The sequence below is a fragment of the Brachyhypopomus gauderio genome, chromosome 12, assembly GCF_052324685.1.
Source record: "Brachyhypopomus gauderio isolate BG-103 chromosome 12, BGAUD_0.2, whole genome shotgun sequence".
In the NCBI taxonomy this organism is placed as follows: Eukaryota; Metazoa; Chordata; class Actinopteri; order Gymnotiformes; family Hypopomidae; genus Brachyhypopomus; species Brachyhypopomus gauderio.
In genome coordinates this window covers 4588473-4613419 of record NC_135222.1, presented here as the reverse complement: position 1 = coordinate 4613419, position 24947 = coordinate 4588473, and the positions used below count along the sequence as shown (strand labels likewise).

General features: G+C 49.5%; 1 protein-coding gene across 3 annotated transcripts in view; it reads right to left on the bottom strand.

Annotated features, from left to right (window-relative positions):
- ssbp4 (single stranded DNA binding protein 4) overlaps window positions 1–24947 on the bottom strand; it is a 50943-nt gene that overhangs the window by 17321 nt on the left and 8675 nt on the right. For all 3 annotated transcript variants that reach the window (XM_077024544.1, XM_077024545.1, XM_077024546.1), the window contains 2 exons: window positions 24079–24140; window positions 20037–20121 (listed from right to left, as the gene is read on the bottom strand). In XM_077024544.1, coding sequence (XP_076880659.1) covers window positions 20037–20121; window positions 24079–24140 — 147 coding nt within the window. The remainder of the gene's footprint in view (window positions 1–20036; window positions 20122–24078; window positions 24141–24947) is intronic.

Genomic DNA, 24947 nt, shown 5'->3' with positions numbered 1-24947 from the left:
TCTCTCTCTCTCTCTCTCTCTCTCCTCTCTCTCTCTCTCTCTCTCTCTCTCTCTCTTTATCTAGCTCTCTCTCTCATACTCCCTCCCATGGCTCCTACAGCTGTTGTGTCAATCAGGTGAATTAATTACCAGCAAACAAATCTGTTGAGGAAAGCCCACAAACCCTTGCCACACACACAATTCCCCAACCTTGCTCAGTGTCTTAGCCTCAGCAGCCTACATAAAGGTCTACAGGGAGGCTCCCCCAGGTCTCCACCGTGTGTGTGTGTGTGTGTGTGTGGTGTGTGTGTGGTGTGTGTGTGTGTGTGTGTGCGTGCGTGAGCAGCATGTTGGACAGACACGGACCGTGCGTTCTCCTCCCAAAACATCTGCTGGCGTGTGGACACAGTGGTGCGGCTGCGACCCCACGGACACGCAGACAGCCGTGAGCCCCGACGCTCGTAGCGACATTTGCGCCCGCTGACGGCCCCTCTCCGCGCACGCGGGTGAAAGTCTGGCAGTTAGCAGCGCAAGCAGGAGAGAAGAAAAGGACTGCTAAAGGCTGAGATAATGAAAGCCTTCACCAAAAGGGGATCGCAGCCCTGGGATGCAAAACGTGACTATTAACACGCTGGACGTTGAGCTGTGGTTCCCCCTGCCGCTCCAAAGTGAGCGGTTCTGGCCCGGGGGGGGGGGGGGGGGGGGGACGGGGGGGGGCACGGGCCTGAGACTAGTGCGCTGCAGGTAGACAGCAGCCGCCCTCCAGGGGGTGACCTCTCGACCCGGGCCATGTGTTAAATGGCATCTTTTCTTTGGGTGGCTCACAGTTCTCCTGGCACCTCGCACGCACATGAAATGACACACACAAACACAAACGCAGTGACATACTCTCCCTAATTACATCTAGAAAACTTTGGTTTTAAAAAGGGACAATCATGCAGATACACACACACACACACGGATATAAAAACACACCAGGCGATCAAAGTGTTCCTCAGAATATCGCGCCTACCGCCAGTATTTCACAAGACAAACCTCATCATTCAGGCACCTTCAGAGCAAGCCTAGTGTTTATGAGGGCTCACACAAATACAACCAATAAACACCTAAAGCTCCAATAAACACACCGTCTTACTACCCTGCAAACATCCCTCTTCTAAAACCGCCCAAGAAGGAAAACCATCCTCCTTTACTTCTTCATCCTGCCTTCCTGCTACTGTTCTGGGGTCAGTTTCGCCACACTGCCATAACATAGTTAAGGCTTCTCTTTTTTCAAGGGGCAGGCTGCATTCAGATCAGTGCTTACAACTTCAACTCAAATTGGAGAGAGTAGAGTAAAAACTCTTTGCGGTGTTCTACACCGGTGCACATTGTATGGACCCAGGTCCCCCTCCAGGACTTATTAAAAATGAAAAGAGACTTTGTCAAACCTCATATCAGTCTACTTTCTTTCTCCATTTCACACAACTGGGTTTTATTTTGTGAAGATGGAGAGGCGTGTGTGTGTGTGTGTGTGTGTGTGTGTGTGTGCGTGTGTGTGTGTGTGTGTGTGTGTGTGTGTAAGGGGGGTGGGTGTTGGAATGATGACACAGGAGAAAGCAGAGGGGAGGAGGTTGAGGAGGGGCTGTGTGAGCCCACACGTGTTGTGGGTAACTTATCTGGCTTTCGCATCGTTTAACCGCGACGTCTGCACCTTTAGACGGTGAAAAAAGAAAGACGCACTGTTCAGCCTAATGCGTGAACGTCGCCAACGCACACCTTTCCGTCACACAGGAGGAGAAGGTCTGACTTGTAGGGCCCGAGTTTGTGGTTCCTGGGAGCTTACAGTGGAGAACATGAGCATATGAGAGAGAGAGAGAGAGAGAGAGAGAGAGAGAGAGAGAGAGAGAGAGAGAGAGCGCCCCCTGGAGGCGGGAAGAAAGTTCTCCAAACAACCTCAAAACAACCTCAACGAAAAAGGAGGCACCTAGTGGGTCAGGGGGCGGGAAGCCGAGCCTGGAGACGGGTGAAGGGCTGACCCAGCCGCACCGGGCTGGACCCGGAGCGTGTTGAGGTGGTCACATTACAGGGGGCATGTTATGACGATGGCTGGGAGGAAGGGTAATCCCAGCGGAGTGGTGGTGGAGCTGGAGGTCCCTGTGAGGGGTGGGAGGCCCACTCCACCACACGTGCTCTCTGGCTGACCCCCATCCCCCAAGCTCTACACCACACAAAGCCAAAAAGCATGCAAGTGTTCCTGGGGCCGGGTCCTGAAGGCCAAGAGCTGCCCATAAATGGTTCCGGATGCCGGTGGACTGCTTTTAATAAATAAAAACTGCCAGAAGTGAAGTCAGAGGAGAAGACTTGAAGATGGGAGTGGTATCAAAACTGATGCAGACAAACGGTCAAAACACAGATGCAGGCGTGACAAAACAACACCAAAAAGCAACATAAAGGTATTGGGGGAAAAAAAGGTTAACGCTGACCACCTGTTATAAAAGTCCTACAGGCTCTCTTAGAAAACCAAACCCTTTAAGGCTTAATTTGGGAATAAAATTAAGAGGCATTTCACAATATTCTGGGAAAGAGACCTAGTTCTGACTAAGATGGTTGTCTTTCTGTGTACCTCTTGGCTCAGGCTCTATTGCACTGAAGCACAGAGAAAATGACTTGCACATCCGGATCCTCCACACGGGTCGTTCTCGGTGGAACTGCTGTAAGCCAAGAGCCCAGGCCACAACCGCCGTGCCCACGCCGTGGCCAGTCTGCCCACCGCTACGCGCAAACGACCTGCCGCGGTTCCCCACCATGTAACGCAACCCCCGGACTTAAAATGTTCAAAAATTCCGCTAGTGTTATCAGAGGGTAATGAATCGGCGTGTTTTCTGCGTCCGGCCTCTCGAGACGGCGGTCGCCCCTTTCCGTTCCGCGAGGTACCGCCGCCGTGCGTCAGCGCGGTGATTCTGCTGAGATAGGGTCAGAGAGAGGTTCAGGCATGGCCTGCTACCAGCAGGGCACATGTCACGCTCACACACACACCAGCGCCTCCATCAATAAGTAAAACGCAGCCTGACAGAAATACACCCCGCCTCCCGGGCCATCGAGGACGTTAAAGCTTTTTCCGGCTCCGTCTCCGTGAGCGCACCACAGCGCTGCCACGTTCCTACGACTTCATAAAGTGACTTTTTTCCTCGAAGGGGAGTCCAAACTCTCTGGCGTTTCTGCACCAAGCTCTCCCGTGTTCGTTTACTGGCCCTCGCTATTAATGTCTAAACAAAGCCCCATTGTTCTTCTGATCTTTTGATTTGGCTGCACCGTCATGCCCTCCACCCTCTCCACCCCACATACCTGCCTCCAACCATCACAGGAGGAGTCCACACTCCTCAGCATGCTCAAAGACACCAGAGAATTTCAGCACAAATTAAAACCTGCTTTCGATTGCATTACCTGCTATATTATCTGGGTTTGCGTACCAGCCCAGTTCTGACCAGTTCTGACCGTCCCTCCTGACATTTCCTCTGTGTTTTCCTTGGCTGCCCGTCGTGCTGGTCTGGGGCGGCACATTAAAAACTGCAGCTTAACACACTGCGAGGCAAATCGCTGCTGTTGTGTAAAGCAGACAATTATATTTGCTGGGAAATCAGAAAGTAGCCAGTGCACAGGGCCCAGGCAAACCCGACCATTTAATGTTTGTGGGGGGGGAAAACTACGGGGAAAGTGCTGCTTCACAGTTCTGTTCAATTCAATGCACTGTTTAGTGGTTCAGCATGAAACTGAAAACCATTCAGTGGTGTCAAAATATTTTGACTCTACAAGACACCTCAGGACTTGAGGCTTGGGGCTGATCTCAAGCAGGGAGAGATACTATGACCCAGGGGACACCCTGAGAACGTGTCCCACAACACTCAGCACACAGTGCCAAGGATGTCTGCGATGCTCTCTCTCTTTCTTTTTCCCTTCTCTCTACTGCTCTATTCTCTCTCTCTCTCTCTCTCTCTCTCTCTCTCTCTCTCTCTCTCTCTCTCTCTCTCTCTCTCTCTCTCTCAGTCTCTCTCTATGCTAATTCTGCATGTGAACACCAGCAGGCTGCAGATTCCCTAGAGGAGAAATAGGGTCGTCTGCCTCTCTCTCTCTCTCTCTCTCTCTCTCTCTCTCTCTCTCTCTCTGTCTCTCTCCCTCTCTGTCTCCCTCTCTCTTCCCCCACCCCTCAGCCAATAGAGTCTAGGTGTCAGGCAGCTCACAGAGGCCGTTGTCATGGTGACAGGTCCTGTCTGTGCTCTGTCCCTCAGGCATCCCAGATCCAGAAAGCATCGTGATTTAGAGAGAGAGAGAGAGAGAGAGAGAGACAGAGAGAGAGAGAGAGACGGAGAGAGAGAGACGGAGAGAGAGAGAGAGTGGGGGAGAGTTTGAAAGAGCGAAAGGGAGAGAGAAAGAAAAAATGTGAGAGAGCTGGAGAGGAAGGGAGAAAATAAGGAGTGGATGTGCAGAGAAGGGGAGGGAGAGCAGAGATAAAGAGCGGGGGAACTGGAGGAGGTGGAGGAGCATAAAGGAGAACGGTGGAGGAGCAGCAGAAGAAAGGGCAAGGGCGAGCAGGGAAGGAGAGAGCAAGTGGGAGAGAGAGAGAGAGAGAGAGAGAACAGAGGAGAACACTGGCCTCCTCTGACCAGCTATTGTTCCACTGAGCAGGGGTGGGAAGGTCAGATTGGGCTCGTGTCTGACCGTCAGCGCGCCTAGCGGCTGCTTTTACACACGCAGCAGATGGAGCAGGCATCTCACACCCCTATTCCTGGCACCCCCCAACACGTCCCCTGACCTTTTGGGCGCCCACGACCCGCCCGACCCCCGACCCGGCGTCCTGCCCTATCCCAGCTCACGGTCACTGGGGAATCCTCGCTCGCATTCGCTCTGGATCATGTAACGTGCTCTAAACATCTTGCACCTGGCGTGGGCTAAAATAAGGGTCCGGCCAGCGATGGCGTGCCGGTGTGGCTCCACCATGAGGCATTATGGGTAAGGGCCCAGTCCATGTGCGAAAGGAGCTGGCAGGTTGGTGAGCTGGCAGTGTTAAGACTGCTTCCTAGTGGACCAGACCAGTGGTCTTGTCCTGTTGATGTGTTCTGGTCATGGTGAACGGTGGGAAAAACCGATGGGCGGCTGCAGTGCAAAGCACTACCCAAAGTCACCGAGACCCACAGACGCTTCCTGAAAGTGTACAATCCCTTCTGTGAATGGAAGGTGACCTTGCAGTTTTATCAACGTCTTTCACTGTTGCACAAGGCGGGAGAACCTGGGCACGTTTTGTTGCGTCGCTGCTCATTTTCCGAACAATCCGCGTGCAAAAGTGACACATCTGAGCATTTCGGTAACAACATTTCACATAAGCAGTCCGAACAGGAAGACGCTACCTGTCTGACTGCTCAATTATTTGCCTCAGTCTAGATGCCAGTTACTACCAAAAGCTGGAGTGCTGGGCTGAAGCGTGGTCCTCTACTTATTACGGGCACTTGACCTGCCCTCGCTGGGCTACCCGGCTTGTTGATGGCAAGGCAAACAAGTCGAGAGCCGCTATTAACCCACAGGAGTCTCCCGATTACGGAGGTTAGGTGAGCCTCGTTCAATAACGAAATAAATAAAATTCACAACCGCCTCGACGCTGCCGCACAAGTGCCAGTTTGAGGCTAATCCCACCGGAGAAGGGACCCTCTCCCCGCGTTGGGGGGGGGGGGGGGGGGGGGGGGGTGGCGTGGGGTGACGGAGCCCACCACGGCGTCGACGCAGGTTCCTCGCCGGCCGCGTCGACAGCGGCCGCTCCATAAGCTCGTCAGATTAGCCGCTAGGACAATGAGGCTCCACTCATTAGCCTCATCCATGTAAACAGACGGGCCCGTAGTTCCCATACAATCTTCATAATGCCGGCGGCCGAAGGGGGGGGGGGGGGGTTGTTAATGCAATGATTAGAGGGAACTGCTGTGTCAGTGACGGACCGGATGGTGAATGGATGGAGGATACGGAGATGCGCGGATGGGGCGGGGGTCTCCATTAGCCATATTAGCATGCGGCTGGGCGCTCTTTCGTTCCACATAATTGTGATGTGTTTTGGTGAATTGAGACTGAAAATGAGACGATGAAAAGATGCACTGACTAAATGTAGTGCGGCGTATGTAAATGGTTTAATCTTTTTTCTTTCCACTTACCACCTTAAACCCTTTAGAAACTAATGTTTTTATATGTCAGCCCACACATGGCCGATGTCTGCTTGCTTTCCTTCTATCTTTGAATAAGAGGTGAGACTTCTTTCAGCTGGTTATTTGCCTATCACAACACTGCTTTGCACCCTGGGGAAGTGCGACTACAGACACAATATGACTGGACAGATGGAAACAAATTAGTAGCAAAGTAGCATTAGCAAAGCCCCTGGCTGTTCACCATCTACATGCACTAACCCAGGCCACCCCTCCCCCTCCTGGCGGTGATCTGGGTATGTGCTCCAGCTAGCGCCTCCGCTAAACAAAAACAATACTCTGGACCAGCCCATCCCCCACCCAGCACCGCAGCCACACAGGAAAGTGCAGAAAAATCCCTTGGTGGGTTGGCCAGATTAAACTGCCACTGTAATCCGCTTGGCTCTCACCTCCTTGTCCTCGACGAGATGGAGGGGGGCATAAAAGAGAGGGGAGGGAGGGAGAGAGGGAGAGAGGGAGAGAGAGAGATGTGGAAGGGAGGAGAGAGCTGTGAAGCAAATAAGGACAGAGAGAGCATCAGGAAAACTGACTGGAGGAGTAAGAGAGGTATAAAATAAGGAAAAATCACTGAGGTAAAAAAAAGAACTGGGGATAAATGAATGAAAGATAAAATGAATTAAATGAATGATGGCAATTGTTGCCAAAAAAACACACTGGAATCTTTAGATATTTTATAGCTAAATTGAACTGAACCTTTTAAATCATTTCTGGAAGAAAAAGCGAATCACTCATCCCCAACATTCAAAGAACATTCAAGGTTTTGTTTGTTTCTCTGCCTCCATGTGGACATAACCATCACACATACTGTCTATCTCTCAAACACACACACACACACACACACACACACACACACACAAACACACACACACACGCTCTTTTTCTCTCACACACACATAAACACGCACACACACACACACGCGCACACACACACACACACACACACACACACACACACACACACACACACACACACACACACACACACACACACAGTTATCATATCACATGTAAACACCTGCGTAGACTGTCTGGATGCGTGCTTAAGCGTGACAGGAGAAATGGAGTGAACAGGTCGAGCCCCCCCCTCAATCCCAGCAGGCTCAGCGAGCGCTCGGGGAAGGCGGCAGGAAGCGGGAGGACATGGTGTGACAAAAGCCAGCCGTATACGACTGGAGCACTTAAAAAAAGGCCAAGAAGGTGACGGACGGCACACACGACCAATAAAACCCAGGGGGGCGTGCACCAGGAGGCCGCTGAAAAGAACAAAGGCTACGTTGAACCACGGTTTGTCTTTTGGAGGAGGAAGGACAGCAAGAATGCTTCCAAGACTACGTTTTCTCATCCAGCCCAGCCCAGAAGAAAGACAACATGTTTTATGGATGCAGAGTGTAGCATTCAGCCAGTAGGGCCGATGATTTGTTGAATCCTTCCAATGGCTCAGCGCTGCCTCGCCAGTGAATCACCTTAAGAGAATCTCTTTCTGTGCTGCATCTCAACATCTCATCTTTTAAAATGAAAGATCTTTAAGATAACTTTTAAATGGAGATCTTCCCAGCAACCGTTGCCTCCAGACGGTGTGTATGAGCGCTGGTAGAAGCTGAAGACCTTCTGATCTCGGGGACTCCCGTAACTCTTCTATTACGGTTATTCTCACTCCAGCGCACAGCATGGATAAGCAGACTGGAACAGTCAAATCATTTGCTGGGTCATTACTCATATATCTCAGCATATCAGCCTACGTACTGGCCAATCTGAGCAGAGTTGGGGTTACACCTGTATGTTTGATGACGCTGGAAGTTCTTCTCACGAGTAACACGTGGTTTCATATTGTGCTTGCCTTTATACATAAAAAGAGCCTTACTGGCCATGAGATTTGGCTTTATATGGTGGACGTCTATGGTACATCTCCATCAGTTCCTGTGCATCTGCTCGTGTGCTCCTTCGGCCTGTACTCTGTGTAGCACTCTTCTGTCTGGCTGAAAGCAGCACAAGTTCAGAAGAGATCTCTTGTCCACAGGTAGCTTGGTCGTGGTCTGGGGAGAGTGTATGGGTGTTGGATGAGATGTTTTCACGTGGGTTCCTCAACAACTCGGTGTGCTTCGTGCGCTCTACTGTCGTGGGTAAATTTAGTCAACCTGCTAGCAATCACCTGGTCAGGTGTCAAAGGAGTAAAGTGGTGGTGTCAAGAACGCTAAAGATTAAAGGGGATGCAGCCATAAACTGCATCTCCACCCAGCAGGACCTGGCAAACCCCAATCATCCCTCTTCGCACAGCAAAATAACCAAACAGTTACTTGTTGAATGCACTTGGTCAGCACTTGCTAAAATGGATCACAAAAACACAGCTGCATTGGTTCCACTGTGTTTATCATTCTGGTTTTGAGGGGTTTGGTTGCTTTTGAACTGTGAAAAATGTAGTCACTCTAAAAAAAAATAAAAAAAACATCTCCTGATTACTCGTTTCAACACTGAGTACAATAATTCAAGTTGATCGCCAACATTTCGGTCCGTTTTACCGGATGGTGGGTAATGCTTCCGATGGTGGTTGAGATTATTATTTTGTTTCGGGTTGTGCGTTGCTTCCTGACCGCTCCACAAAGTTCTGTTGGCTTGTGTCTTAGTGCTTTCTGTTTAAGAGCCTGGGGAGTTTCAACAGTTCTCACTAAGGAATTTCCTTCTTATTTTTAACTTTAAGTGTTTCCAGTACAGCAAGTCCTGCACCTTATATCAGTTACCTTCAACCAAATACACTATTTAAAGGTAGCTAAGCACTACAAGACATTTGAGTTATGTCTGAGGTGAGGTAGACCACATGAACACTCTCAGCCCTTGCCCTTATAGAGGTGTGATTTAGAACCAACAAGAATCGTATGTCAGTAAAACAGAACAAGCCTGTCTTTCAAGCAACATTAAAATGTCAATAATTGGCTTCAGGAGTACGTTTTGGTCAGTAACATTTACCAATGAGCTTAACTGAGCAAGTTGGCTTAGTGCATTTTAAAGGCTGTCTCAGGTTCCAAATGGGCCCGACGTGTTCAGCCCGCGTCTCCAGCCAAAGACCACGTACGGTCCTGAGCAGTCACCGGCGGGACCGGAACCGTGTGGCCGTCACGTCAGGACAAGTTGGTGAAGGAGGTGGGGTCCTTTGAGGTGTGGAGTGCGTCCCTTCTCTCTGGGCGAAGCCATTACGCAGCTGCACGGCAAACACAGACTAATGGTGGATGCGAACTACGGGCCCAGCGCACGGCCCTTCATCACCCAGCCCAGTTCAGCACTATTGATCCATTTCGGGACCCAAGGAGCAGGCCGGGGGAACCTAAAACTGCTAATCAATGCTGCTTAACACATTATCGAGCATCCATTGGGTCTTCAGACGTCAGAATTCGAAGCTGAATTTGTACAGGCACGGTGACTGTTGGAGGACAAGACCGCATGTAATAGAAAAAAACACTCCGGTCCAGCTCTGGTCCAGGAGTCCAGGAGTCCAGCAGTTTGGTGACTACTCAGCTCAAGCTCTCTTCCTAAACCAGGACAGGTTGGTTAAGCAAGCAAATAACCAAACATATGCACTCTGAATCTGGGCAGCCCTGTTCTATATAGATTAATTTAAAAAATATTCAGAATGGTGCGATTGCATCAGTCTTGAACATTTTTGCATGTTGCTGCCTTCACATATAAAGCAAGGCACCAGACACAAGACTGATTGTAAAAAATAATCAAATCTAGAGTCCATGAGAGTTTAGGTGTGTGCGTGGATTTGGAAGGAGGCCTGCAGTGAGCTTCAACACTCCTACAGTCCCAAAGCACTCTTGTATTTTGCATACACTGCAAGGTGTTACCATGGTGACTAGGCCCAATTCTAGGCCCTGACCCACGAGGCACATCTAGCCAGTGTGTACGTATGAAGCACTGGATTAGTGCACTTCCAAAGAGTGTGTTTGAATGTGTGTGTGTGTGTGTGTGTGTGTACATCTGAAGCAAAAAATAGTATGTTGTATTTTATGAAAACACAAATATATAAATGCTCTAATGGTTATCAAAAGGTACATTTATTATGTTCTGTACATGTATGCCTGACCATCAGAGCCAATTCAATTTTTATGTGTGATAGAACTGCTCATATCTAAGATATCTATAGCATTGCATGTACATATCGCAAACGATACACGTCTTCAGATGCGCGGCGTGTATATAATTTAATAGGGTGCACCAAATTTAACCAAACATCGGTGTGTTTTTGTGTCTGAACACGTGATGGAAAAAGGAGTGAGGATGTGTGTAGCAGAAAGGGAGAGTGACAGAAAGAGTGATATAAAAGGGGAAAGAAAGAGAGGGAGAGAGAGAGAGAGGAAAAGAGACAGAGAGTGTGAGAGAAGGAGCTTTCTGTTTCTCAGCTCAGCTGAACCTCATTAATTCAGAAATGGAAATCATTTTTGCAAGGAGCACAGGAGAGACAGAGTGAGGGGAGGGGGTGAGGGGAAAAATATGAAACAGAGGCGAAGAGAAGCCAGACATACAGTGAAAGTCAATATTTTTCTTTTGTTTTCTTATCAAGAGTGTCCACACTTCTAATGGCTGTAATGATTTCTGTGTTCTTGACAAAGAATACTTTTCTAATGAAATATACTGAGTGTATCCCCCTCAGATTATATAAATGTGATGCTTTCTCTAGGCAATCACAAAGCAGAAGCACCACCTTGGGTATAATCATTTCACACCCATCTGAGGGTCATGACATGCGTTCAGGAACACCATGACATTAAAAACATAATGCCCACAGAACCCAACAAAACCATTCACAGGCCCAACCTGGTCATGCCTCCAAAAATTATTCATTTTTTTTGTTATTAACGGGAAATCTGATTTCACTAAGCTTAGGTAATAATTTTACAATTGGGCATTTGAAAAATTAAGTTCCACCCGGAAACCCTTCATTCAAAACAGTGTAGCACAGGGAGCAACTCTGACATGGAGCCCAGCACAAACAGCTTCTGAATACTCAGACTTGACACGCAAGCCCAAATGAATTAGTCCAATTAAACGCTATTTGCGCCCGAGTCAAACCCAGTGTTTGAGTGACCACCTAGCTGGAGGGCTATTAGTCTTCAACAAACATTTTATCTGCAACTACCAATACACTACCTTGCAAAACAAATGGCTGTGTGTGTGTGTCTGCGTCACTGATTTTCTGTGAAAATCAATAAATTGTATTACAAATAAAAATCTTCCTTTAAAATACACATATTTTGTGGTTTGCAAACGATTATTTTGCATTGCATTTTAATTCAATGTTTTCAAAATACATCTTCAATTTCAATATATTTAGCAAATCTTTGTACCATACACCAAAATCCCAACAAAACAATACTCTAGATAGATCTAAAAACATATACATTAATCCAAAACACACATCTTTGCTTTCAAATTCAATAGACCTGAATAAAAGCAATAAGAAATATAACTTAATAAATAAACAAACCTGTCAATAAATAAACAAGTCTGGTAATAAATAAACAACAGGAGAAATGAAAAAACAAATGCAAAGCCAGCTTCCTGAGAGATGGGTCCTAGCAGAATGGTCTCTAATGCGTCAACCCCTGCCTGGGCTAACACATCTCCACCACCAGCACCACCACCCCCACCCGTTGACCCCCACAACCGGCTCAGTAGTCCCCGTCAGCCCTGCTCTTCCTACGCTGTTTCCCTAGCTGGTGTTAGGACAGCAGACCGGCGCGTAGCGCTCGTGCGACTCTGGTGCCGGTCCGTCTGCACACTCCCTGCACTACACACTCACTAGAACGCACCGTGCTCTTCAATTCCTGGAGGTTTACTACAGGTATCCACGCGGTACCAAATAAATGAATAAATCGGAGTCAAAAGCAACAGATTTTCACCACTTCCGAGGAGCGCAGACAGGTTATTTAGATATAAATTTAGTGGAGGTCTGAACTAAATCACATAGCCAAAGAAGCTCAACCTGTGTGCTATAGAGTGGCCAGGAGAGACGCCTGTGTGTGCCCCCCGTCTGTGGAATAAGAGGCAGTGCAGACCGCACAGTCAGTGATGTTATTGTACCCCACGTCCCAGACGTCAGCTCACAAGCATGCGTGCAATGGCACGAGAGAAGGCGCGCATATTTCCGAGCAGTGATGCGCTGAGATGAAATGATAAAGACGACGTGTGTGACACACACACGCACAGGCACACACAGGCACGCACACACACACACTCACACCACTCCGTTTACTGCCAGGTTACATTTTGTCTTAGAAGGTCATGAGTTAATGAGACATCAGTACCAGTGAGACCCAAACACTTACATCAGTACCAGTGAGACCCAAACACTTACATCAGTGCCAGTGAGACCCAAACACTTACATCAGTACCAGTGAGACCCAAACACTTTTACATCAGTACCAGTGAGACCCAAACACTTTTACATCAGTACCAGTGAGACCCAAACACTTACATCAGTCCCACAATTTCATGAAGCTGCAGTCTTACAGATGTTCGGGAAAACGCGCGTGTGTGCAACGTTTGCAGAAGAAAAGAAAAGAAAAGAAAAGAGGAGAGGTATGAACGGAGGGAAAGAAGAAGGAAGAAAAGCACAGAAGAAGAGCGCAAAAGGGCGTGTGCGTGCGGACGGACGGACGGGCGCCCCAGCAACACGCCGAGCACAGACGCCACCGTCGCCCGGGACTACCGGGGTGCCAGGTGCATGCACAACTCCTCCGAGCCCATCAGCGGGTCAGCGGAGACTGCTTCTGCCTTCCAATCAAAACCTCTGGAAGCACACGGTATAAAAATAATAATTACTCGGCATTAAATTCACTGTCTGTAAATACACCCAGGGCATCGGTAAAACAGGGCTGGGAGGGGTGCCCGAGGAGAGATGGCACGCAAAACGAGCTAGCCACGAACGCAGCGATACCACGCAGCTCGTCCCTGACAAAAACACACATCTGTTCCGGCCTGGCCCATTAAGGCAGGAGAACGCGGGCTTTGGTAGGCGAACGTATCTGGAGAAACCCGTTTGCTAAAGACCGCCTTGTAACTGTTAAGGACTTAACCCCATATACAAAGTGTCTTGGAGGCGCTAAAGCAAATTTGGCTAAGCGAGCTTTCTCGCTCGTATTCAAAGGATGGGCGTTCCTGTTGACACTTGATCCCACTGAGAGTCTTAAAGAGCAGCCACACAAACAGCCCGTATTAAAAGTGGCAGGTTTATTTCCAACGCCCAGCTGGTACGCGGGACACTGGCACGCTGGCGCGCTCTCCTCTGGCCAAGCAGCAGCGCAGGGCCCAGGAACAGCAGTCTGAGCGCCAGCCATACTGCCCGCCAAGCCAGCACTGCCAACACATCACAGCTGCCCACGCCACAGAGAGGGCGAGAGAGGGAGCGAGGGGGAGAGAGAGAGAGAGAGAGAGAGAGAGAGAGAGAGAGGAGATGGAGTGAGGGAAGGGGGGGGTGAAGAGTAAGATTAGTACAGTTAGTGGATTGATAGTCTCATTTTTTGATAAGGGGGCTTTAAAAAAACAACATACTGCAGTTTTCATATTTACCAAGTTACAGCAACATTTGTCTCTCACTCCACTAAAGGTCAGACAATGGGTCTATATTATTTCATCCCTTAGGAATTCCCTCCTCGTTCCCTGACAGTAGTCCTTCCTGTCTCCGTGAATAACAGCCACATTCCTCCTGCTCCCCGCGTGCCCCGTCAGGACCTGCCGTCGCCGGCCCCGGTGGCGAGACCCATCTGGGGTCCGGAGTCGGGCGGGGATCACCAGGACCGAGCGCCCCACGCTCTTCCCTCTCCATCGAGCATCGAGCATCCGGGGGGAGGCGCACGTTAAGAGCGCACGTTAAGAGCGCACGCTAAGAGCGCACGCTAAGAGCGCACGCTAAGAGCAGACGCTAAGAGCAGACGCGGCGCTGTTGTTGATGTAATGGTGGCCATTTATGCCGATTTCTGCCGGCAAAGGGACTTTACGGGCCGATCGCCGGACGCGGTCGGACCCTGGTTGCTCAGCCAACTTCAAAGAGGCAGGGGAGTTTAGATCAAACAGCCCAGCGAAAGGGGCTTGTAGCTGTGGAGATCCTGACAGATAGCCCCACCACCTAACGTCCACTCTACTACACAACCTCCCTCACAAAGGGCTACAAACCATTCATTTAGTCACTTTGACCAAATTTATGAAAATAGAGATACTACCAAGGAATGTTCCAGTGTTTTACATTAACAACATATTCAACATTTCAACAACTGGCTTGTAAACAAAGTAAACCACTCTGAATTTACAAATGTTTAATCTGAATCACAGATGTGATGACAGCATGTTCACGAAGGCCATGCAGTTTTAATGAAGACCAACTGGTTCTTGAGGTGGTTCTGACAACCCAGCTGGACACGAACATAAGAACCTGAAGCCAGGTTCTAAAAGTGTTTCCAAACCCAACCTGAGTGGGTTTCAGTACTCCACGGAGGACTTATTTACAACCATAAGCAGATGCATAAACAAATCACTTCATCCCTGCTAGCAACACGGACCTACAACATCTGTGTAAAAATGAATTAAAGAAGACTTTAAATGCATGATATACTATCTGGCAAAGAACTAAGATAATCTGAGTACATCCTAACTAATACAACTTCTGAAAGAAACAAACTCAGAGTAACCCTGGGCTACTGGTGGAGACCGCTGAAGGGGAGAGTGACTAAAGCAGCCTTTCTGACACCGTGTTTTATTGTCACTTCTCCACCTCTCCACTGCTAGCAAGCAGTCTCTGACCTGGTGCAGGTATGCACTATTGAGACAGGCATACACACACACACACACACACACATACAAACACACACACAGTTATCATATCACATGTAAACACATGGACGCGCTGGGTGCACATGTAGGCGCACACGTACACTATACATGGTTACAAACTTAAATGAATGTAAACCTCAATTAGAAACGTCCGATTAAAGAGATAAATAAGCATCTGGGAGTCCAAAGGCATCAAAGTGCAAAGATGGTTCGAGCATTCATTAAATCACGTCCATGACCCAGGCCACTGTAAGGAAACTGGCCACAGCTAGTTATTTGATCGCCTTCATCTGTTATCCCAGTGACGTGGTGATATCTGCGGTCAGTCCGAACCATACTGGGAGGAGTTCAGACGAGGCCCATAGCTGCCTCGTTGGTCAGGTTTCCCTCAAGGATGATTCACAGCCAGCAGTGTAGGCATCACCCAACCAGGGCAGCAGTGTTGTGCGTACCGTGTGTGGAGAAGCAGTGTTCATGGAACACACAAGCCACAAAGAACAGTAAAATGGTTCCATGTAAATCACATCTGGTCATGACGGTGTTGACCCTTGGCATTAGTATACAGGCAATTAAACCAGCGGCTTCAAGCAAATTACGTGTTTTATTTAGCATAGCCACAGAGGGGCGCTACTCTTGCGTCCTGATCACGTTTCACACCAATGGGAACATACATAAACAAACAAAAATATATTTTACCATCAAACAGAATAATGAGTATTGAAAAGAGACAGAGAGAGAGAGTGCAAGAAAGAGAGAAACAGAGAGAGAGAAAAGGGTTGCACACTTCAACAGCGGGAAATAGAAGAGGGAGTCAAACGGCAAAAAAACACAGGCAGGTGAAACAAAAAAAGGCACAAGATGCAAATGGGATAGAAAGAATAAGTGTGTGTGTGTGTGTGTGTGTGTGTGACACAAGTGTTCAAAGCCACTTCTGAAATCAAGACCACCTGGAACGGCTCGTACAGAACCGGTGGAGTGCCATGGCTGTGATTCACTCAAGTCTTCCTACTGGACCGCTCCAGTCCCGCGCTCCAGTCCCGCGCTGCAGTCCCGCGCTGCAGTCCCGCGCTCCAGTCCCGCGCTGCAGTCCCGCGCTGCAGTCCCGCGCTGCAGTCCCGCGCTGCAGTCCCGCGCTCCAGTCCCGCGCTCCAGTCCCGCGCTCCAGTCCCGCGCTCCAGTCCCGCGCTGCAGTCCCGCGCTGCAGTCCCGCGCTGCAGTCCCGCGCTCCAGTCCCGCGCTCCAGTCCCGCGCTCCAGTCCCGCGCTCCAGTCCCGCGCTCCAGTCCCGCGCTGCAGTCCCGCGCTGCAGTCCCGCGCCCACCTGTTCCTCCGCCGGCCAGCCCCACGCCTTCGACAGCACGCCGCCCGCCAAAGCACACCCACCCGACACGGCGTCACCCGCCTCTCCCGGCCCGGGCGACCTGGGTGACCCGGCTTTACTACCCCGTACGCTCCTCACGAAGGAACACCTGCGTCTGCTCTCTGCTCAGTGACGTCGAAGAGAAAGACGCGCATGTGAGTTTTAATAGGTGTCGATTATTTCCCCCTTTACTCGCACGAGAGAGGCACTGAAGGGCTATCGGGTCACACGGGTCTAGTGGGCGTCTCCATTTTATACCAGGATGCTGTTCCTGGGGACCTGCTTAAGCAGGCTGGTCATGAATATGGGGTGACTAGAGAGGTGGGGTCGTTTATGTATCCTGATGATTGGCAGATGACATTTTTTTCCTTGGCGTAGAATATAAGTCGTGAAAAAAGACCCCAGCGCACGAGGGAGGAACCTAAATGCAAATTTGATTGGTCACTTTCTACTAGTCAGAGTCTTATCATTAACACCATTGACAAAAGGATTTGCGCACGCAATATTTGTATGTGCACGTGCACAAAATAATTGTGATTGTTTTGTTGGTTCATTAAAATCACTGACACCTGTTCCTACACCGATAGTACGTTTAGTGAACGTGTAAATGTTTTACTTCATTTTGTGCAAATTCGTCTTGCGTACATATTTAGCGATGCGTGCTTCTGTTTCCCCAAGCCTGCGGCAGATAGTACAGATGTCGTATTAACATAAACTCCAGGTGCTCGCGTCAGGACCTCTGCTTGCCGCTTGGAACAGTGAGAGCTGAGAGTCGATGGAGCTCTGCTGCTCTGTGAATCGGGCTCCACGCTGAACGCTCCTCACATTGGCCACGGTGCGACACGCCAAGAATCAATGCCCAGATGTGTTCTAGGATGCAATAAAGATGTCAGCGCAAACTTCTGTTAGCCATGCTAAGGTAATGCTGCTTGGCTTGATGCTCTGAAGCCAGAGATGGGGGGGGGGGGGGGGAATTGGCTGTACTGGGGTTGCCAGGCCCTCTGGTTCTGGAGGCATCGCCAGAGCCCCAAACCCCTAAAAATCCTCAGATTAGCAATGAACCATTCCCCAGATTTGAGGATTAGTACATTGTATCCCATTATCTTTCCCAAACTGGAGGACCTGAGGAGTCTTCACAAGCCACATGGCAAACGAGTGAAACAGAGAGCGAGTGTGCACGAAAAGCAGACAGGCCAAAAAAAAAAAAAGACAATTATTTCCCAACACCATTACAAACACCAGCAAGTCAACAAAGGAAGACAGGATAAGAACGAAAGAAAGAAACTTTAATCCGTACCACAAAAAATGTGAATGATGAGAATAAGAAGGAGAAGGCAATATTGCAGGAGTGAGGTTTTGACTCAGGGGATTCTGGTTGTTTTTTGCCCGTGATCCACTGGCCCACTGGGGAACGGGCCCTGTTATCAGCCCAGCCCGAGATAGCAGGCTTGATGGGGCGGCTGGTCCTCAGGGATCCTGGGGCTCGAGCTAATCAGACAGAGAGAGGTCTGGGGTGTCCTGGGGGACCCCATCCCTCCCCTCCTCCACCCCCCTCTGACCACCTCTCATCACAAGCTCCATGATAACACTCTTCACACAACATTAGCCCAGAGTCCACAAACCCACCCCCAGAAGAGACCGAGGTCGTCCTCGAGTTCACCTAGAACCAGCCCTGCCTGGGTCGAGAGCTACATATATAAACGGATTTATCAGGAACAATCAGGAGAAAGAAAGCCATGGTGATCTGTGTGTGTGGCCATCCCAACAAGGCTGTTAAAAGGCAAAGCCACTTTCCAAACCTCCAGCTCCAGAATGTAATTATCAGAAGGCTGGCATGTGTGGCACATTTGGGCTGGAATAAACTGTGCTGCAAACAATCTGCTCCGCACAACGTGCCACCAGCAGATACACCCTGACCTTCTGAACCCCAAAGGGGTCGAGGGTCGGGGGAAACTAGCCATTAATCCTGTGACTATAACTTGGGGGCAGGACATTTGGGCCTCTCTGTCTCGCCCCAAGTCCCCAAGGTCTGACAGCACAGTGGGGACACAGTCTGCTGGGAGTCCAGCCCTCTCAAAACTTCCCAAACATTTCATAAAAGCAGACGTTTCAGCCATGAATACGGGTGGTCAGTGTGATGCGTAAAGGCCTTCAGACTCGACCACTTGCTAGAATCCCAGGTGTCCACTTGGACGAGAGTTAAAAATGATTAGGCATATAGATTAATTGAACACACGTCTGGCTTAATTAAGCATGGCTTTTAATTAACCATGTAATTAATCTTATAGTGGCAATACACACTCATGCACGTGCATGCGCACACATATACACACACACAATCAAATCTGTTGAAACTTTGGCAATCAGCTGGCATGGAACTCTAACTGTGACTCACCGGCAAGCCCAGAAAATTAAATGTCTGTGGTAAGAATAGAATCATAATCCATTTCATGTCTCAAGACAGTGTGGCCCAGGTGAGGCTCCAGAGTTAGCAGTTAGCGCTAAATCTTAGCCACTTTATCATTCCATGTGACACATCATCCACCTCTAGAGTGCGTTCACACAGTTTTAACACAGTTAATGTGGTGGCTAAGAGATATTTGCACAATTTATGTGCGATGTTAAATGTCTGCCAAGGAAAATATGAAGGAGAAGGAGAATCCCCCAGGTGCTGAGGGATCGGTAGATACCAGAGCGATGCTTCTCTAGGGTCCAGCAGTGGTGTGAGGGGTCGCCATTGGGCTGCGAGTGGCGTTAGCATGGTCGTTTGCAGTCAGAAAGCTGTGTCAACACGGCAGCCGAGCGTACGAGCTGGCCACTCACATGTGCTGTGAGCGCTTCCACACCAACATGGCTGACCCCTGCAGAAGGAGGGCTAACCGCTACGGAAGACCGTGGTTAGCCTAAACCAGTGGTGCACAACATTTGGCCCGTGGGCCATTTGCGTCCCGCCGGCGCCTCCGTTACGGCCCGCCGGTTGATAAATAATTTGGCCCGCATTCTGGCATCGTGCCTGAATTTGAACGACGAACCAACAGTGTTGTTTTTGGGCTACTTTTGAGTTGGGCCAACGCGGGAGTTACAAGTCAACACTAAGAATCGATCGCGATATAATACTTAATTTGTCTCCATTTTACACTCGCCACCCCCGGTCAACAATTTTAACTCGCTACTCCATGGTGGCCCATCGAGCAGCTTTAACTTTATTTGTGGCCCAGTTGTGCATACCTGGCCTAAGCTGTGGTTAGCAATCTTGGACAGTGGATAGCTACCTTTGTGTAGTTTCTTTGTCTATCCAGAGCTTTACTTGATAGAAGAAAAATGCCAGCTCTTTCTCGTCAACACAAGTCAAAGGCGTGGTTTCCAAAAGAGAGATTTTGGTATTGTATTACCACTATCATGGCAGCAAACGTGTTGCGACAGCAACCAAACCACACAGCCAACAACCCTGATGCTGGTCTACTTCACACAGGTCACCCAAAAACCGTGGGCAAGAAAACGCTTATTCGCTGTGAACATTTGCATCTGGACAAAATGACAAATTAATCGCGCTAATGGTTTTTTTTTCGTGATTATTCACTCAAACCGTGAGCAGGAGAACAGGCTCAGGGTGTGGGCGCCATGTCTGACGCTACCCGGATGAGAAAGGGAACTCACGTAGTCGTGGAAAGCCTTCGCCTCACTGGAATGTTCACACGTCTCCCGCCGGTCCGGAGCTGCGCAGTACAGATCCCAGAATACACTGCGAGAAGAAGGAGAGAAGAGTGAAGCTCAGTGTTACAGAGACGTGCAACCCAACCCGGCTACCCTATGTTTTAATACAGAAATCACGGAGGAGCCGATCTTGGCTTGCTGATCGGATCAGAAATGTACAAAGAACTAAAAAACTAAAAACTGGACTGCGAGGGCTCTCCTGACTCCATCTGTCCGGTGCTTACTGACCAGCTTACTGATTTTTGATCGGGAATGCATTAGGAACAAAACAGAAAACTGCTCTCAGAGCTGTGGCTAGAGAAATCTCCTGGCTCCATCCGTCCAGAGCAACTCAAGAGCTTTCATGTAGTGCGCTCCTGGTGTGGGCCACTGTCCTCGCACTCCCTAGCCCTCCTGCCGCACCCTGCAGGGGACTGATCAATTAAGCATGATATTTGTTAATTAAGGGAATACAGTCCTTAAAGGCCCTAGATGGGAGCAGGTTTCACTCCAAATGGTCCCTTAATTACTTCATTGAAATTAAGTACCTGTTTAACAGGTCTGCATTAAATCGCTTTCGCCCTCGCTCTTTAGACATTGATTTAATGGACGCTTCAGAAAAGCTGCTGAAACAAGGGGCTCGACAGAACGAACCAAAGTTGTTTCATCCTCCACAAGCAGCATTTTTTTAAACATATGGTTCTTTTTGCTGATGGGACAAAATTAGAGCTGTTTTTAATGTGTGTGTGTGTGTGTGTGTGTGTGTGTATGTGTGTGTGTGTGGAGACAGGAAGGCTAATGTTTGATGTGACAGACTGCAAAAACGGCAAGTACGAGTGCTCGTGGTGCAGCGACAGGTCGATGGGGCTCGGCGTGCTCGTTTACGCCGGCCGTTTCTCGCTACCGGGTGGTAAGCGAGCCCCTTGTTTGTGTTGGTAAGCATGGCTGAAAGGACCACTCGTGGCAGCCCCATAAATCAACCTCTCGTTTATGAGCGGAATATGAAAGCAAGGTTAAACAACAGCACACTCGTCCAACTACGAAACCGTAGAGCAGCAGGACGGAGGTGCATTATGGGAGCAGGGACCAACATCCCTCTAAAATGGAGGCGATTTTTCACTACGTAGCTCGCACGGAGAACCTGAGAACGAGGGAGACGAAAAAAAAAATGAACCAAAATACGAAGTGAAACGAACACAGGTAAAAAGAAGCGATTGCAATAAAGAGTAATTAGGAAGTGTGTGAGTGAGTGAATGAGTGATGTACACTTCTAGCACAAAGAGACAGAAAGTAACGGGGAATGCAGGGACCCAATGGCGAGTGAGGCGCGGACGGGTCTGCGTGGGACCCGCTCGGCACCCCAGAGCCACTCCACAATAAAGCCGGGTTGCATTATCATATCTATCGGGTGCCGTTAAAGTGATGGCAGCTTTGTCCGAGAGCTGCCGGAGGGAGACAGCAGGACCGTCTCAAATCCAATCAGCACGCGGGAAAATGAAATAAGGCGGCAGTTACACTTTGTTACTGAAAAGCTGCAACTAGGCGCACTTCAAGGTGGGGAACGCCGATCGCACAGAGACGAACACCCTCCAGAACACCCAAACTGTGCATTTAGGCCGCGGTGGCTGAACAGGCCGAACGCAGTCGTGCTGTAGTCAGCGTGGCGTTCCTTTGGGGTTCTCCTGGACACGTGTGGCGTTCCCTTGGAGTACACATGGCAGGATGCAAATGAGGGAGGACGTCACTGTATCTGCTAAAAACTGAGTCTGAGATCTCTTGTTTTTGAGACGCCTCCGTGCATAAAAATATTCAGGCGATCCCTATTGCATGAGATCCCTGACTCAATTTAATCTGGCCTTTTCCTTGAAGGTGTTGTGGTATGTAGCTTTTGTTTTATCTTCTACATGCCTGTAGTATCAACTGTACCTAATATAATACTACAGTGGCCTGGAGGAATGCAAAGAGCCCATAGGGTGTCACCTGGATCTGGTTCAGCAGAGAGAGGCCCCACCACTGCACACAGGCCTTTGAGGCCAGGCTGACACACTCACACACTCTCTCTCTCTCTCTCTCTCTCTCTCTCTCTCTCTCTCTCTCACACACACACACACACACACACACACACACACACACACACACACACACACACAAAAAACACTCATATGCGCGCACACACATGCTCCCATACACCCACTCACACACCCACTCACACACACTCTTATACACACTCTTATACACACTCTTACACACCTTCACATACACACACACTTACCCACACCTTTACACACCCTCTCATATGCGCACACACACATGCTCTCTCACACACACACACACACACACACTCATATGCACGAACACACACACACACACACACACACACACACACACACACACACACACACACACACACACACACACACTACACTCACTACACTACTGTAAGAGTCACATCAAGCATTTCAGATAGCAAAACAATGTGTTAAGAGACCCAAATCCAAAGCTTTCATTAGGCTTGCTGAAGTTTTCATTTTCGCTCATGACATCAGTGCTAAATTGTAAACCAGATCACTGAGGACTAGATGCAGCACAGATCAGCTCATTTATAATTGCATTCTCCATTTAGACTACACTAACAGATTTAGGAAACAAAGCAAGGCAGCGTGGATCCCTGTACGACACAACTCTCCCGTGAACACTGGCCTCTCCCTCACTCTGGTCTGTTTTCCCTCAAACTTTGGTTTCCTGAGCTCAACCTGTTTGTGTTCAAATAACGGAGAGATTTGGTGGACTGCAGGTCTGTTTGGCCTGCACTGTTTTCACTGCCCCCAAGACGAGGAATGTCTGCTTGAGGGCATCTCGGATCTGATCTGGGCTGTATTGCAAAACTGAGCTCCTTTATTTCCACCACCATTTCTGAGGTGGAGTTCGGTCGCGATGCAGGGGGCAAATCTTTGTACATGATAAATCGAAGCTAATGGCGTAACACTTGCGCTCCCGCTAACTCAAAACAATTCCTAAAGTCCTCTATGGCAGGATGGACACAGGGGACTGATAGCCCTTTACGTGTATTCTACACTCAGGCCTGGTGCAGCTATTTCGACGTCGTCCGCTGAACCACTCCCCCACCCCCACAACAGGAAACTGCCCGAGACAGAAGGAGGGAAAAACAGAGAGGCATGGAAAAAGGGAGGGAGGAGATTTGGCTGTTTAACACAAAGGGGCCTGGAATGCAAGGAGTTAATCCATTTGAGGACTCTTCCGCAAACAAAGGACAGACCTCCAGACAAAGGTTGAGGCGAGAAGGAGTGACTGAGGTGGGGGCGGTGGTGGTGGTGGGGGGGGGGGGGGGGGGGGGGGGGGGGGGCATGGGCCGGCTTTCCCTTACCATCTGGCCCTTTTGTTTGGGGGAGGGGGGTTGGCGAGGATGGGGGTGAGGACGATGCTCTTACATCCCCCCCCTCCCCAAAACCCTGAAGTGACCCACCCTCCCACCATGTGCTCTGGTCCCAGACGGACACTCCTCCGCTGGGTCGCCCCCTCACTGGGGCCCTGAGCTCCCCCTCCCCCTCCCTGCTGGGGCTGGATGCCTGCAGCCAGCCATCCTCCATCAAGCCCCTAAAGGTCCCCCTTTCAGACGGATCTGCGGAAGGTCGCCGAGTCTCGTCACGTCTTCGCCACACTTCACAGCCACCGTACACTTTGTGGAGCTCTGCTTACAGTAACAAAAGGCCAGATACTCCCATAGTACATTACCACTCTGATGTATTTATAAACACTGGTTCACCTACTACAGGGAATAATGTTCCATTATTTCCGTAAATTCCCTCCTCAGGAAAAACTGTGGCCTGACCCGTTCGCATTTACAGAACAATCTCAGATTAGTGTTAAAATGCCGCACGCAGGTCGTCACAGGATATTTTTAGAGCAAAACATGCAACTTGATCGCCGTCAACCCGCAGTCTGCCAATTTTTTGAGATGATAATGAATTAGAGGATCGATACGTACCACCACCAAGAGTGAAGGAACCCAGGAGGCTCTCCTAGAGTGATATTCTTCTCCCATCGGATCTAAAAATAGAACGAGAGACAGAATGAGAGAAAGGCTGCAAGAGTGTGTGTCTTACATTGTTACGGGAGTAAGGGTGGATTACAGTGCTCGGCTGCTAAAAAGCGTGAATATGTAAGGAATTATCGATGATACGATGAGGAGTCAACAGTGCAAAGTCTGCAGTTCCCCAAGACACCCCACAGAAGCTAAAACTATCCAGAAACTGCCTCAGCGTTTGGCTGTGCGGCCCGGTTCAGGGGTACATTCTGTATCAGTTCAGGACATGCCAAGTGATAACTGCAAGCTGTAAATGCTGACTTGGGTTTTTTTTTGGGCCCTGTGTGTATAGAAGTAGTTGATTAAGAATGCTTTGCAGTGCGTGTGTGTGTGTGTGTGTGTGAAAAGTGGCCTAGCCTCTGGTGGCTTGGGGTGTGAGTGCTGGGAGCAGCAGCAGTAATTGGGTGGATGAGGCAGGAGGCGGCAGGTTGGAGGTTGGAGGCAGAGGAGCGGAGGTGACTGCTCTCTCATTAGGCCCCGACACACAGGTGTGCCCTCCTGCGGAGCCTTAAAGACCTCCCCCCCTGGCTACGGGAACATGTGCACATATCTACAAGAGGAGAGAGGACGCTTCTTTTCTCAAACCTTGCTAACCATTTATTATGCATTTTCTTTTCTTTTCTGCGGGCTAAGTCTCCTCCGGATCGTTCTCGGTACCACCTGGGAGGGCCCGCGTCTCCTGTGAAGGACGTGAGGTCTGGCTGAGCCGCGTCCTTGGAAGGATTGCCGGGGCACGTTCAGGAGTGCTCTAACTGCCTTTGACGCGAAGG